The sequence below is a fragment of the Belonocnema kinseyi genome, chromosome 6 (genome assembly GCF_010883055.1).
Source record: "Belonocnema kinseyi isolate 2016_QV_RU_SX_M_011 chromosome 6, B_treatae_v1, whole genome shotgun sequence".
Lineage (NCBI taxonomy): Eukaryota > Metazoa > Arthropoda > Insecta > Hymenoptera > Cynipidae > Belonocnema > Belonocnema kinseyi.
This window is the reverse complement of record NC_046662.1, coordinates 20,867,454-20,883,404: the sequence shown is the minus strand read 5'-3', so window position 1 is coordinate 20,883,404 and position 15,951 is coordinate 20,867,454. Positions and strand designations below refer to the sequence as shown.

Sequence of the window (15,951 nt, the reverse complement as noted above, 5' to 3'; positions counted from 1 at the left end):
CCTAACTAACATTTCGGAGTTGCGAACTTCCACGAGAAAGTCTCAGTAACAAAGAATGGTTATAAAAGAATTACCCTGACATTCTATTACTTTTTTTTGAAATTTTTTTATTTTCTGCTTTCAGCTAGAAGCTAGTCGGTTTTACAAAATTATAAGAGTTTTTTGAGATCAAAGTATATTTATTCGTAATTCGCATTATGTCTTCATTTTCGCGTTTTCAAAAATGTGCTTTAACGGGCATTGGTGCTTTAAGTGGCCTTGGTGGTCTTGCATTTATTTATAATATCTTCAGTTCTCCAGGAAGTAATCAAGCTCAAAGTAATCAAAAACCTCTACAAGAATCTCCCTTCATTCACAAATCCTGGACAACGAATTTCACTCCTTCAGTAAACTGGGATACTAATTGGGATAAGTAAGTACTTTTTCTCGAATATTTGCAATAAAAATGAAAGTTTTTTTCATTATTTAAATTTAATTTTTGTGTTGAAACGGATACAAATTTAGTTTTTGTGTAAACATAAATTCTTAAATTCACTCAGTCAAAATTTCGAAAAATGGCCTGAAATATCGAATTATGAATAAAGTCAGTCAAATTATACTTATATAATGCTTTAATAATTTAGAATAATTTGAATGGTGTATTCTTGTTTTAAAAATTTGTAAAATTATTTATTATCTCAACCGTTTTTGAAGTTTCATAAAATTTGAGGTTATCAGGAAAGAGGTTAGGAATGTTTTTAGATCATTTTCGCAATTTTCAAATTTTCGTAATTTCAAGTGTTTTTAATCATTATTTCCATACAAATTTGAATATTACATATATATGGCCTCTGGACTGGAAAACCAGGAGATTTTTGTGACGGTGAAAAACCGGGAAATGGCCGGGATTTTTTTTTTTTTCATTTTTATCAATACACGTTTTTTAGTTTTAATGGTTTGAAAAGTCGCCAATAGGGATTAGGTGAAATATTTATAATGTTTAATTAAGCTAAAACCCTGTATTGCCGTTCATTTTGAAATATATCAAATGCAAGAAAAAGCTTTCATTAAAAGACATAAATAATTTATATTTTTCATGTATACAATTTAAAAATATATTTTTTTAGCCCAGATATTCTATAAAAAATTATCGAATCCATTTGAAATCAGACTGGTTCTATACTTCAAGCCCCAGGCTAAAAAATACAAATATTTTCTTTAAACTTCGAAAGTTTTAGATCTAATTCAGTCAGGGATTTTAAAAAATATCTCGCTAAATTTATGAGATTTCTATAAAGAGGCGGCCTGAATAAATCAGTAATAATACATTTAAAACTTCTAATTTGAAATTATGTTATTCTATTGATATAAGATTTTATATTAAAAATATTACAAAATACAAATTTATCAAAATAGAAATTTTCAGAAAATCGATCGAAAATTCCGAGATTAAAATTTGATTGATTTTCAATCAATCTTTGGATAGTGATTAAAATAGGAATCCTCAATTTATATATGAATAAAAAAGGTTATACCCAAAAACATTATTCTGTTTCTAGAAAATCGTGATAACAAAGTATTACAGATATTTATTTGCTAAAAATCCGAACAAAATAAGAAAATATTTATTTTTCTTCATTAAACGATAATAATTTATAATAATGTCAATGCTAAAAGGTTGAAAAAAATTATTACTAAATTTTAACTTAGATTTTTAATAAATTTTGTTTGTTTTACTTACTGCATCAAAAAAATAGATTTTTATTTTGTAAAAATCCTTTTTCTTAAATGTGTTTTAGATTCTTTAAGAATTTTTTATTCCATCAACCATTTATCGATAAAAATGTTGGTTATCTAGTTATGTACTGAAACCCTTTAAATATGAATGATCATAGGAAATACAAAATTGGACAAGGAATTTTGAAAATGAAATTTGATGGTCACTTTGGCACACTATTTTGTTCAATTTCCAAGCCAAAAAGATACGCTCTCAACAAAACAGCTGAATATTCAAAGAAATAGTTCAATTTTAAATAAAAAATATGAATTTTCGACTAAGGACCAGATTAATTTTCTACGAGGAAAGATGAATTCTCAAAAAATTGCATAAATTTTAAACCAGACAGTTCATTTTTTAAATGACAAATATCCATTTTTAACAAAAAAATGGAAAAATTATATTTTCATTAAAAAAATTAGTTTTCAACCAGAAGTGAACGAATTTTGTACAAAACAGTTACATTTCTAAAGAAATTGTTGAGTTTTCAAGGCAAATAATTGACTTCTCCACAAAACAGTCGAATTTCTACCTGAGAAGACAAATTTTCAATGAAATTATAAATTTATAACCAAGTAATTGAATTTTCTTCCAAAAAGATGAATTTTCTACAAATTACATACATTTTATATTTCTTTCTAAAGTTTTTTTAAACAAAATAGTAGAATCTTTCAACTAAAGAAGATAAATTTTTAACTAAAAATACATTTTTTAAATTTTAATCTAGAAATAATTTTCAAATAAAAAAAATGTCTACAAAACAGGTTACTTTGACTGAATATTCGAATTTTATACCAAATCGTGAAATTTTCAGAACAAAAAAAAAACGATTTTCTACAAAACTGTTAAATTTTTACCCAAGAATATGAATTTTTAACAAATAAGTTAATTTCCAACCATTCAATTGAATTTTCAACATTAATAGTTACATTTTTAGTTTAAAAAATCATTTTTTACCAAAAAAACAAACAAAAAAGGGTTTTTGCGAAAACATTTATTTTTCAACGAAAATTACGAATCTTCAATAAAAAAAAAGAACTTTTTAGAAAGTAGTTAAACTTTCTACCAAGAATTTGAATTTGTAACCTAGAAAGATGAATTTTCAACAAAAAATGTAATAGTTGCTATTTCAACAAAAAATTAGTTTAATTTTAAATGAAAAGCAATTGATTAAAAAAAAGTCAACTCTCAACAATGAAAGATGAATTCTCGACGAAAAATGTAATAATTGATATTTCAACAAAATACTTGAATCCTCAACTAAAAATATTTTACAAACAAAATTGATTTTCTATCAAAAAAGACCAATTTTAGACAAAATAATTAATTTTCAATGAAATACTTAAATTTTTGACTAAATTGTTTAATTTTTGAACTGCAAATACGAAATTCCTACAAAACTGTTGAATTTTCAACTTCAATTTTTGAAATTTTATGCAAAGAAGACGAATAGTTAACCAAGAAGCATGACTTTTTAACAAAGTTTTTGAATTGTCATCTAAATAATTTAATTTTGAACTAAATAATACAAATTTTTAATTGAAAATATAAATTCTTAACGAAAAATATAATAGTAGACTTTTCATATGAAAAGCGTAAACTTTCAACCAAAATTAGTTGGAAGAATATGAAGCCTGTGTGATTATGTTAAAAAAATTGTATTTTTTCAAATAAACGAGAAGAATATCTAATAAACAAAAAATGAAATGAATATATATTTAAAATAAATTTGGTAGAAACCGCATGGTAACTTACTCCATACCATATATCTTATAAAAAGATTTCTTTGAGAAGGAAAAAAATATTTAAGTCTCACCATGCTAGCAACATATTTCACAGTAATCGCCATAAGTTGGTACGCGATTTTATAGAAATTTAAATTAAAAAATATTCTCAGGATGCATTGAAAAATCTTTTAATATATTAGAATTTATTTAAATTTAAAAAAACATTGAATGGTATAAGATGCGATAAGAATTATTTTATTAACAAAAATGACTGATAAAAACATCAAGGGATTCAGAAAATTCATTATTACATTTGTAATATTTCGTTTATAAGCAGAAAAACCGTCAACATAGATATTTTCTAAATTGGACAATTTTCTACATTTTCTACCAATTCTATTTTAAAAATTGTCTTATATTTTGTATGTTTTCCAATTTTCTGTGATTTGAAACTAATCTTTTCATTTACTTAAGAATAAACTTTTGGATTTAAATTAGCCGAAAATTTTTTTGGAAAGAACATTTATTTTTTCAGAAGAGATCCTAAGAGCTTGGTAAAACCTAGAAAACCAAGAAGTCCTGAAGACGAAAATGAATATAATAAGAAAATTGAGGCCAAAAAGTCGAAAGCATTTCGACATTTGATACTTATTCGACATGGACAATATAATCTTGAAGGAAACACAGATGCGGAGAGAGTACTTACAAAACTTGGTAATTAATCTCTTTACAAAATTTATAATGAAAAATCCAGATTCCTATTTTTTCTTCTGTTTTCAAGAAACTTTCCCTTTTCTCGTTTTTTCGCTTAAATCCGGACTAAAGTAATAAAACCCAATAAAAAATCAAACTACTTTTGATTAAAATTAGTTCTTTTTTAATTAAAAAGTTTACGAGTATATTTTTGTATCAGAATTCATCTCTTTTGGTTAAAAATGTATCTTTTTTGGTCGAAAATTTGTCACTTTGGCTTGATAATTCATCTATTTGAATCGAGAATTCATCGTTTAAAAAAAAGGTAATTTTCTTGTTTGAGAATTCATCTTTTTTAGTTGAAAGTTAATTATTTTTAATGTCTTTTTTTGGTTGGAAATTCATCTTTCTTGGTTGAACGGTAATTATTTTTCATTGAAAAGTAAGCTATTATATTTTTGGTTTAGAAATAATATTCTTCAGTTTAAAATTGAAATATTTAGTTGACAATTTAATTATTTCTGTAAAAATTAAACTTTTTTTCAAAAAGTCGAAAATTTTTTTTCTTCTTTTGTTGAAAATTCGTATTTTTTTATTGAAAATTCATTCTTTTGGATTAAAAATTCATCTTTTGGTAAAAAAGTCCCTTTTTGATTAAAAACTTTATGTTTAAATGTTAATTCCTTTTAATTGAAAAGTCTACTAGTATATTTTTAATTCAGACTTAATCTCTTTTGCTTAAAAATTATACCATTTGGTTGAAAAATTAACTATTCGGTTGAAAATGTAAGTATTTTGTTTAAAATTTAATTATTTCGTTGAAAATTTAACGATTGTTTAAAAAAAGATCTTTTTTGGTCGAAAATTTGTCATTTTGGGTTGACAATTCGTCTTTTTGAATTGAGAATTCATCTGTTGGATGAAAAGTAATTTTGTTGTTTGAAAATTCATCATTTTTGGTTGATAATTAATTCTTTTGAATTGAAACGTCTACTATTTTGTTAAAAATTAAGTCTTTTGTTGAAAATTCAACTATTGCCATAAAAGTCATATTTTCAGTACAAAATTCCACTATTTTTTTAAATGTTCGGTAAAAAACTCATCTTTTTCTGCTGAAAAATCATCTTTCTTGATTGAAAGTGAATTATTTTTAATTTAAAAGTGAAATATTATATTTTTGGTTTAAAAATCACATTCTTTAGTTAAAAATGGTACTATTTAGTTGAACATTTGATTATTTCGGTAAAAAAAATTTCTTTTAAGTGAAAAGTCTACTAGTATATTTTTGATTCAGAATTAATCTTTTTTGCTTAAAAATTATACTATTTGGTTGAAAAGTTAATTTTTGGTGTGAAAATTTAATTCTTTTGTTGACAATTTAACCATTTTTAAAAAATGCATCTTTTTATAATCGTCAGTTTGAGTTGATAATTTCTCTTTTTCGATTGAAAAATAATCTTTTTTCTAGAAAAGTCATTTTTTTAGTTGAAAAATCAACTTTTTGGCTAAAAGTTAATTCTTTTTAATTAAAAAGTCTACTAATTGATTGAAAATTTTATTATTTTTAAAAAAATTTTATTATTTTCCTCAAAAGTAATGTAATCTTTTTCGGCTGAAAAGTCAACTTTCTTAGTTGAAAAGTCTACTATTATATTGTTGTTTCAACATTCATCTCATTTGGTGAAAAATTCTATTATTTGTTCCAGAATTCAAATATTTTGTTAACAATTTATCTTTCTTGTTGAAAATTAAACTGGCTTCTTAAACATTTATCTTTCTGGATAGAATTTTTGTCCTTTTGGTTTGCAAATTCATCTTTTGGTTAAAAATTTATCTTTTTTGGTTGAAAGTTAATTCTTTTTAATTGAAAAGTCTGCTGCGTATTATATTTTTTGGTTTACAGTTCATTTCATTTAAAGAAAAAATCTACTATTTAGTTGAAAATTTAATTATTTGGTTAAAAGTTCAATTATTATCTTAATAAGTCGTCTATAAAGTCGAAAATTTCACTGTTATTGTTAAACATTCGTCCGTTTTCATAGAAAATTCTTCTTCTGAATTGAAAATTCATATTTTGGTTGAAAACTCATCTTTTTTTGATAATAATCCATTCGTCTTTGTTCAAAATTTAAGTTTCTTCTAAAAGATTCGTCTTTTTGGCTTGAACATTTAACTATTTTGTTGAATATTTAATTTTTCTGTTAAAAAGTCATCTTTGTCGGGCGAAAAAGTAACGGGTTTTGTGAAAAATATTTATTTTTATGAAAAATTCATCCTATTGGATTGAAAATGAACTTTTTTTTTGAAAATTCATCTTTTCGAGATTAAAAATTAAATGGTTTCCAAACCATTCGACAATTTATCCTGAAAACTCAATTTAAACGAATTTATTCCCCTATTAGTTCATTTTCTGTTTCCTCGCTACGCACTCTTTTTTAAATATATTTTTTCTTCACTGGTGATTTAAAGGTAGAAAACAAGCCGAGTGTACTGGAAAACGTTTGGCTGAATTGGGTTTGCCGTATTCATTAATTGTCAAATCGACAATGTCCAGAGCACAAGAAACTGCGTCGATTATTGAAGAATTTCTCCCCAAAGTAGAAACTAAAAACGACAGTATTCTTGTAGAAGGCTTCCCAATTCCTCCGGAGCCTCCAGTTGGACATTGGCGACCTGAAAGTTCCGTAAGCCTCACGAATAAATTCTCCAGACTTCGTCAGGGTTGCTACAGGTCAGGGTATTCTGAAAATTCAACAGTTTTAATGAAAAGTCATTCTTTTGATTGAAAATTCAGCTCTTGTTGAATTTTTTTTTTTAGGTTGCAAATTGAACTATGTTTATAAAAAATATTAAGTTTTTTGTTGAAAATTAAATTTTTTGTTGAAATTTCATGTTGTGGGTTTAAAAATTTAACTTTTATGTAAAAAAGTCATCTTTTTGGTATGACAATTAAACATTTTTGATATCATCTTGTTTCTTTATTAATTGAAAAATCATTGTTGGTTGAAAATTCCTTTTTTTACGATTCATAATTTTTGTTGAAAATTATTTTTTTTTTCCTGAAAATTTGACTGTTTTAACTCTGACTGCAAATTTATCTTCCTTAGTTGAAATATTTATTTGGTTAAAATATCAAATTTCCTGTGTTAAAAAGTGTATTATTATATTGTTGATTGAAAATCAATCTTTTTGTTAAAAATTTAAATATTAATTTGAAAATTTATGTATTTTTTCAAAATTATTCTTGGTTGAAGATTGATGTTTGTGGTTGAAAAATCATTTATTTGGATCAAAATTTAACTATTTTGTTGATGATTGATTTTTTTAACTTAATTTTTGTAACTGACAATTTTTAACTATTTTTGTTGTTGAAAATATCACTATTTGCTTAAAAAATCATTTTTATTGGTAGAAATTTGTTAACCTAATTTTTGTAACTGACCATTTTTAACTATTTTTGTAGTTGAAAATTTCACAATTTTCTTAAAAATTCATTTTTATTGGTAGAAGTTTAATCTTCTTGATTGAAAATTGATCTTTTTATTGGAAATCAACTATTTTGTTGAAGAGTCATTTTATTTGGTTGAAATTAATTTTTTTAGTTCAATTTAATTATTCTATTTTAATTTGGAGATGTATCTTTTCTAGTGGGAAATTGAACTGTTTGTTTGAAAATTCACGTACTTTATTTAAATTTCATTTTTTAATTCAAAATTAGTTTTCTTGAACTGAAAATATATTTATTTACTTTTTAATTGAATGTTCTTTTTTACGTGAAAATAACTAATTTATTTTGTTAAAAATTTAACTGTTTCATTTTTGGTTGAAAATGCATTTATTTTTCCTATTTAATCTTTTTTGGGACATTATTCTTTATGGTTCAAAATTGATTTTTTTGTTGAAAAATCATTTCTATAATTAATGTTTTTAACTGAAAATTTAATTTTTCCATTTTTCCATTTCAACTATTTGGTTAAAAGTTAATTCATTTTTTGTTGTTGAAAATTCGTCCTTTTTGGTATAAAAGTAATCTCATTAGTTGAAACTTCATCTTTTTAGTTGAAAATGATGTTTTCTGGTCATTCATTCCTTTGGTTGAAATTTTAATTATTTTTGTTGAAAATTCGTTTTGTTTTGTGGAAAATTATTTTTTAACTGAAAATGTAACTATTCCACTTTTGCTTGAAAATTTATTATGTTTAATTGATATTTTTGGAATGGAAATTCAATTCTTTTGAAGACAATTATTTTTTGCTTACGCTTAAAGTGCATTTTTTAAATTAACTTCTAAGTTTAAGGTTGTTTTTATACCCGAAAGAAACATTTTCAACGGTCAGGGAAAATGACAATTTTAATTAGGGAACAATCAGGTAATTTCGAAAATGGGATTATGTAGCAACCCTGTTCATTCTATTAAAAAAATTAAATTAAATTATTTTAAAATGTAAAAATAAACTCAAATGTCTCTCCTTTTTTCTTTTCGCAACATCTTTTATGAAAGCTATTTAATTTTTATTTCACATAAAGTTCGGGTATTTTGAATAGTTTTTTCAGGACGGTCCGAGGATAGAAGCAGCGTTTAGAAAATATTTTCACAGAGCAGATGAAAAACAGAAGGAAGATTCGTACACAGTTATTGTCTGTCATGCCAATGTCATCAGATATTTCGCCTGCAGGTTGTTAAAATATAAATAATTTTCATTTAATTGATCTCCAAAACGGTCTTTTAGTTTAAAGAGATAGAAAATTTGATTTATTTTCTAACGAATTGATATTTCACTCTAGGGCTTTGCAATTTCCTCCAGAAGCCTGGTTGCGAATTTCTCTTCATCACGCCAGTATTACGTGGTTGGCGATTCATCCAAGTGGAAGAGTGCATTTAAGATGCCTCGGAGATGCTGGTCACATGCCTCCAGAATATCTCACAACGAGCTAGTGTCCCAAATTGTTTTAGCAGAATGAATTGATTTAATATTTTTGTTATTTGCATGTTTGTAATGTTTTTTTTTACTAAATTGAAACAGATGCATAATTTTCTGTATAAAAATGCATTATTTATTTGGCCGCAGGTCAAGAAAACCTGGAAATAAGATAAAATTTAGGGCATTTCATTAATCAGGGAAAGTCAGGGATTTTTTTTTAAATCTTGTGAAGGTCAGGAAATTTTTATAAGAGGCACTTTAAATAACTGCCGAGGATAATAAATTCAATTTTGTTAGAATTTTCAATTTTAAATTCTTTTTTTGTTAATTTACAGGGTCGCCGCTGGACCGGGAAATGACCGAGAATTTTGGAGATCAGAAAAATCGGGAAAAGACAGTGAATTTATTTTTTGACCGGAAATTTTACAAATCTTCGGAAAAAAATTGGTTCAAGTTTTATTGTAACATTTTTAAAATAATTAGTTCAATTTTCATCTTCTTTAAATAGATCATTCAGTTTATAATGCCTGATTCGAAAATCTTATACCCTGGAAGACTTCAACATTTAAAAATTAAAAGCGTTTGAAATTGAAAGTTTGAGATTAAAAACATTTTTATTTGATAAACTGTAAATATAAATTAATTAATTATTTTAAAAATTGAACTGTACTTGAACATTTTCTTAAGGTTACTAGAAAAATTGAAAATAATTTTTTATTATGAAAAATTATTTGAAATTCGAATAATTTAAAAAGATCTTTAGAAGCTATGAAAAATTTTTCATAATAGTTTTGATTTGAACAAATTTTTCAAGACTGAAATAAAATTTTTGAAGCTTTTTAAGGATATCTGAACTATTTAAAATAAAAATAATTAAACTTCTAATGTAAAAATTGTTCAGTTAAAAAAATCTAATCGTTCAAGTTTTAATGGTTCTAGCTTAGAAATGGTTAAAAATTCTAAATTTTTCAGTTTAAATGTATTTAGTTTAAAATGGTTAAACTTTAACTTTTAAACTTCAATAAACTAGTTTATTTGTCATTAATTCAAATGGAAAAATAGTTAGCAATGAAGTTCGAATTTTTTAATTTAATTTACCGTGAAAAATGTTAGCGACCCTGTTTTGCCATTAAGCCAAATACCTTTTGGGCTACGCGTAATTCGTTTAGTAGAAAATTTAACTTTGTTATTGAAAATTAATTTTTTTCGTTGAAGATTCATAATTTTAGTTAAATATTCTCTTTTTAGTTAAAAATCCAACTATTCCAGTTGAAATTGAGTAATTTTAGTTCAAAATTTCTATGTTAAAAATGTTCTAAGTTTGAAACTCTGTTCTTTGAGACCTAATATCCAGGTAAAATCAAATTCGTGGTAGTAATTTAGCCGCTTTGTGTTTTTGTTGCTATTTTCTTCTTTTTTTGTAAGTTTCTTTCTCCTAACGATTATATTTTTTGGTTGCAAATTTAACAATTTTTTTCAAGTCATCCCTTTTTGTTAAAAATTCAAATAAACTCTTTTTTAGTTAAAGATTCAATTTTTAAAAATTTTTCTTTGTGGTTTGAAAATTTTTTTTTAGGAATTTATTTATTTTTTTGTTTTTTTAGAAAATGCAACTCTTTGGTTAAATATTAATTTTTTTGGTGAAGGTTTCAACTTTTTTTGAATCAAAAATTAAAATCATTTTTGTTTACAATATCTACTATTACCTTAGTCGATGAGAATTCATCTTTTTTCTTTAAAAATTAATTATTTGATTAAAAATTTAACAATTCTAGTTGAAGATTGATTATTTTAGTTTAAAATTCATCTCGATAGTTGAAATTTTAAATACTATGTTTGAAAAATAATTCATTTTTCGCTTGCAAATAAATTGTTTAATCCTAAAATGTAACTTTTACATTTTTGGTTTAAGATTGCTATTTTTCTGATAAAATCATCGTCTTTGGAAGAAAACTAATGTTTTTTTGATGATAAATGAAACCAGAGATGCAACTTTTTGGTTGAAAATAACTTTTTAGTTTAAAATTCATATTTTCTTGTTAAAAATTCGTCTTTTTGGTTGAAAAAATCCACTTTTGGGCCGAACTTTGAAGTACATTGTAAAAAATTTATTTTGTTGAAAATTCATCTATGTGGTGAAAAATTTAAGTTTTTTGTTGAAAATTCGCCTTTTTTCTTTTAGATTCATAATTCTAGTTAAAAATTCATCTCTTTTTGTTGAAAATTCAATTTTTTTTAATGAAGTTTTATTTTTGTTGGACATTTAATTGTGTGGTAGAAAATTCCAGTATTTCGTAAAAAATTCCACTATTTTGTTAAAAATTTAATTATTTTGTTGAAAATTCAAGCATTTTGTTAAAAAGTCATCTTCGTCCTTTTGGATTAAATAGCAGGCCTTTTTGATTGAAAATTAATCTTTCAATAGCAAATTCATCTTTTTTTTTGAAAATGTATCTTGCTTGGTTGATAGTTAACTCTTTTTAATTCAAAAATCTACTATTTTATTTTTTAGTTCCAAATTCATCTCATTTGGTTGAAAATTTAAGTATTTTGTTGAAAATTCGACTTACTATTTCTTAAAATTTGATCTTTTTTTAAATAAAATCCCACTGCTTTGTTGAACATTCGTCTTTTTTTATAGGAAATTCGCCCATTTGGATTGAAAATGCATCTTTGTTGGAAATGTAATCTTTTGGGATTGACAATCTTTTTTGGTTTAAAGTTAATTATTTTTAATTGAGAAGTCTACTATTTTATTTTCGGTTCAGACTTCATCTCTTTGGTTACAAGTTCGGCAATTTTGTTGAAAGGTTTTTTTTTTTGCAAAAATTTAACTTTTTGGTTATAGAAATTCGTCCTTTTTCGTCTTGTATGGTACAAAAGTCATATTTTTGATCATTCAATATTAATGGTCAAGGAAAAATCAAGTTTGCCTAAATTTTTATAGTGGTATAATTCTTGAATCTTTTTGATATTTACCTAATTATTTAAGAAATTAAGAATCACTTTTTTTCAAATTATATTTTTATTTAAACTTACGCGTCCGTTTTGTAAATAGGTTAGGTAAGGGGTTTTAAAAATGGCGGAAAGCACATGAAACGTGCGTTTTTAATTTTTATAAATCTTGGAAATCAACAACCAAATAATGTCAAACATTCAATGTTTACCGTTTCTTGAAGGAACAAAATTTATCGTCGTGGATGAAGGTAGGACAGATATGGTTATTTAATTATAATAATTCATTGCCAAACAAAACAAATACAATTATTGATTCTTTACGTTATTTTTTGGCATTGCAACACATCTTCCGTGAGTTTAATTTATAATTAACAATAATTGGATCAATTTTAGTAAGCCTAATTCATATATTTGAAATCTTGACTTTTTTGCAATAAGATCAGCAGTGCGCGTAATAAGGTGCAAAAGTGGACTAACATAACCTCTAAATTTAAGCAACATATCGTTTAATAATATATTTTTATGATTTTTATATCTGATCTTCAAAAAAAAAATGTATTAAATATTTATATTAATAGTTATTAAAAAAAAGTTAACTTGTAATTATTAACAATATAATTTTACATTTAACTGCGAAATTCTTGGAAATTCGTTTCCTCATGTGTTTTGACAATGGAAACATTATTTTACGGCCTTAATAAAAATAGTGTTAAATGAAAATCGATACGTTATAAATTTGGTGTATATATTATATTATATTTTCTTCCTTTTTTCATTTTTTTATATTTTATATATTATTATAGTTTATAATAATTTCTTTAGAAAAAAACCTAGTTTAGTTTCCAAAAGTCCATTGAATTCAATATGGAATGACGCAATTTTTTGGGCGTAAAATTCTGTCAAATTGGCAGATGATTTTTTTCAGTGATAAATTATGACTCCGAGTGTGTACTAATCTGACACCGAACTCTTATATTTTTTTTTAACATTTAAAAAACATAAGAAATACTTTTTCAAGTTAATTTATGAGGGTAGAATTAAATTCGAATTTTTCAATGTGATTCGAATTATCTATAAGGCTCTATTTACCGGGTTTTTTGGACACATTTTTCAATAAATGTATTAATTTTGTCTTTATTTTAAAATTTAGTTTTTAGATTTTAAGAGTAAGAACAATGTGACATGTTCATAATGAAACTGAGAAAAAATTCAGGATTTATGATGCATCATTTTATTTAATTAAGACAGACAATTTCAATTTATATTTGGCAAGAACACAAGTAACTTCATTGTGAAATAAGAGTCAAAATGGTATTGTTACAATAAATTAAAATAACCATTTTTTTTTAATTTTTCATTTTACTAATTAAATTAAAATAATAATTTTGAAAACCAAAACTTAGCACAAACTTTGCACTTTAGAGTTTTTTCTTCATTTCATTTCAGTTTCATTTCAGTTTTTTCTTCCTCATTGAAAAAGAAACCGGAAAAATCTGGAATTTGCAGGGTATTTAAATCTCTTCTAGCTCGAATCATCCTGTAAATTTTACATTGGTCCCGCGATTTTTCTTTTAAAATAACTATTTGATTAAAAGTACAACATTTTCGTTTATTGTAAATAGCGAATGAAAAATGTTTTTGGTTCAAAATTCAACTATTTAGTTAAAAGTGGAACAACCTTGTTAAAATTCATTTTTTGTTGTGAAAAAATGACAGGTTGGTTTTGGTTGACTATTTCCCCTTTTCTCCTTCTTTTTTCATTGGTTATTTTTTACTCTAATAAGCCGAAAAGTGACGTAGTTTTGAAAACTTGTTTATTAATTGTGAATCTTTTTCATGCTTATTTTGTATAAAATTATTCACGATAAAAAAGATTTCTTTTCATTCTTGAGTAAAAAAGTTTGACCATTTTAGTTGAAAAATCTTTTTTTTTTTTCTTCAAATTTTAACTATTTTGTTAAAATTTTATCTTGCATTGTGTTTTTGACTGGAAATTTTATTATTTCATGTTTGGCTGAACATCAATCTTCTGTAATTGAAAACTGAACTGATGGTTTGAAAAATTTTTTATTTTAAATTTTTAGTTCAAAAAATTAATTATCAGCAAAAAAATTTTTTCAGTGAAGGCATGCATTTTCAACCAAAACTATTAACTTTCTACTAAAAAGAGAACAACTTTGAATTAATTACATGAATTTTCAACTAAACATTATAATTTTTAATGGTATTTTTAAGCAAAAAGATGAATTAGTAACTAAGAAGATTAATATATAATAATCTGTTAGTTGAAAATTCATATTTTTGGTTGAGGATTCAACTGTGTGGTTGAAAAATCGTTTTTAGGTGAATTAAACTATTTTTAATTAAAAATTGAAACCTTTTTTCATTTAAATAGCAAATAAGTATTACTTTTTCTATCCAGAATTAATATTTTTTGGGTAAATATTCAACTACTTGGTTAAAAGTTGAACTACTTTGCTAAAGAGTAATTTTTTAAATGGCGTTTAATAATATTATATAAAAATTCATATATTTTGTTGAAAAATTCAATTTTTGATTAAGGATGAACTTTTTTGTTGAAAATCTGAAGTGCAAGTAAACCTTAAAAAATAAATAGTTCATCGAAATTTTTATTTAGTATTCAAAATTATTTTTCCACTCAAAATTGTTATTAAAAACATGATTGGTGACTGTTTTCAGTTTGTTTATCTATTAATAAACATAACAATTTTGTCCACCATCAATTCTATAAATCAAATTTTCCAAAAAAGTAGTTTTACGCCATGATGAAAATTTTTCCAGACTTTTCTAAACATTATTGATAAAAAGAAAATTTTAATTGCAAATTATTTTTGAACATTAGGAAATAGTTCTGTTTTAATATTTTGCTAACACTTTATAACTTTTTAACTTTTTAACACGTTCAAAGAGATGAGAAAAATGAAATTATTAACAAAAACTTAGAATAACTTAATTTAACAGAATTGTCGGTAACGTTAAAAAATTTCGGTATCGCTAATGCGATGTCTGGGAAAATTTTTAATGATTTGGGTTTGATTTTAAAACATCAATTTTATGTTTTGAAGATTTCAAAATATGTCCAAAAAGAATCTGAAAGATTTTAAGACAATTTTTAACATTTTTTACTATTTTAAAAATCTATAAGAAAACTAAAATATTAAAAAAATAAAAAAACATAAAAATGTTTAAAGGGCTTTGAAAAGATTCAAAAATAATTTTAATCTTGAGAAGATTAAAATTTTTTAAAACTAAATGTAGATTTTCAAAAATTTCGAAAAAAGAAGCTTTTTCAGAATTTTAAGAGGTTTCTACAGAATAAACAAATTCTGAAGATTCCTGGGAAAATTAAAAATGATTTATTATTTTGAACAATTATTTTGAGAGTAAATTGGAAAAGATGTTAAAACATTAAAAACGATTTCTTAAAATTTCCAAAAGGAATTTTAAAGAAATTAGTTTTTTGATGCAATTACTATTGATTTTGAGAAAATATTAAATAATAAAGGCTTTTTGTTTTTCGCCAGTTTAAAAGAGGTTTGAAAATGCATATCTTTTGGCAGAAATTTCATTGTTTTTGAAACTGCAATTGTTTAGTTAACATGTAATCTGTTTTAGTTAAGGATTCAACTGCTTTTTATAAAATTCGTCTTTTTGGATGAATTCAACTATTTTTAATTAAAAATAAAATCTATTTTAGTTTAAATAGCAATAATTACATGTTTTGTTGAGAACATACCTTTCTTGGTTGAAAATGTAACTACGAGGGTAGTTTAATAAGTCTTTAGAATGACCAACAGATGGCGCGCGAATCGCTCCAAATCATCTGTTTTCAGTCAGCACCACTCCCGACTAGATATATGGTGCAGTCACAGTC

The 15,951-nt window shown here is 24.3% G+C and overlaps 2 protein-coding genes across 3 annotated transcripts in view; both read left to right on the top strand.

The window, feature by feature from the left end:
• LOC117174436 (serine/threonine-protein phosphatase PGAM5, mitochondrial-like) lies at positions 1-9,220 on the top strand. 2 transcript variants are annotated; one of them, XM_033363559.1, is made up of 5 exons: positions 1-412; positions 4,019-4,197; positions 6,646-6,860; positions 8,731-8,852; positions 8,962-9,220. In XM_033363559.1, the coding sequence occupies exons 1-5, from the start codon at positions 198-200 to the stop codon at positions 9,110-9,112; spliced, it is 882 nt and encodes a 293-aa protein (XP_033219450.1). In that variant the 5' UTR covers positions 1-197; the 3' UTR covers positions 9,113-9,220. The 2 variants fall into 2 exon arrangements, with proteins under 2 accessions (XP_033219450.1, XP_033219449.1); XM_033363558.1 differs by having other exon boundaries at positions 2-412; positions 8,722-8,852; positions 8,962-9,219.
• A 2,740-nt stretch (positions 9,221-11,960) lies between these two features.
• The window catches only part of LOC117174382, a 6,068-nt gene continuing 2,077 nt past the window's right edge, over positions 11,961-15,951 (top strand). Inside the window, exons 1-2 of the mRNA XM_033363468.1 lie at positions 11,961-12,047; positions 12,157-12,304. Of these exons, the coding sequence (XP_033219359.1) occupies positions 12,244-12,304 (61 nt within the window). The 5' untranslated portion in view covers positions 11,961-12,047; positions 12,157-12,243. The remainder of the gene's footprint in view (positions 12,048-12,156; positions 12,305-15,951) is intronic.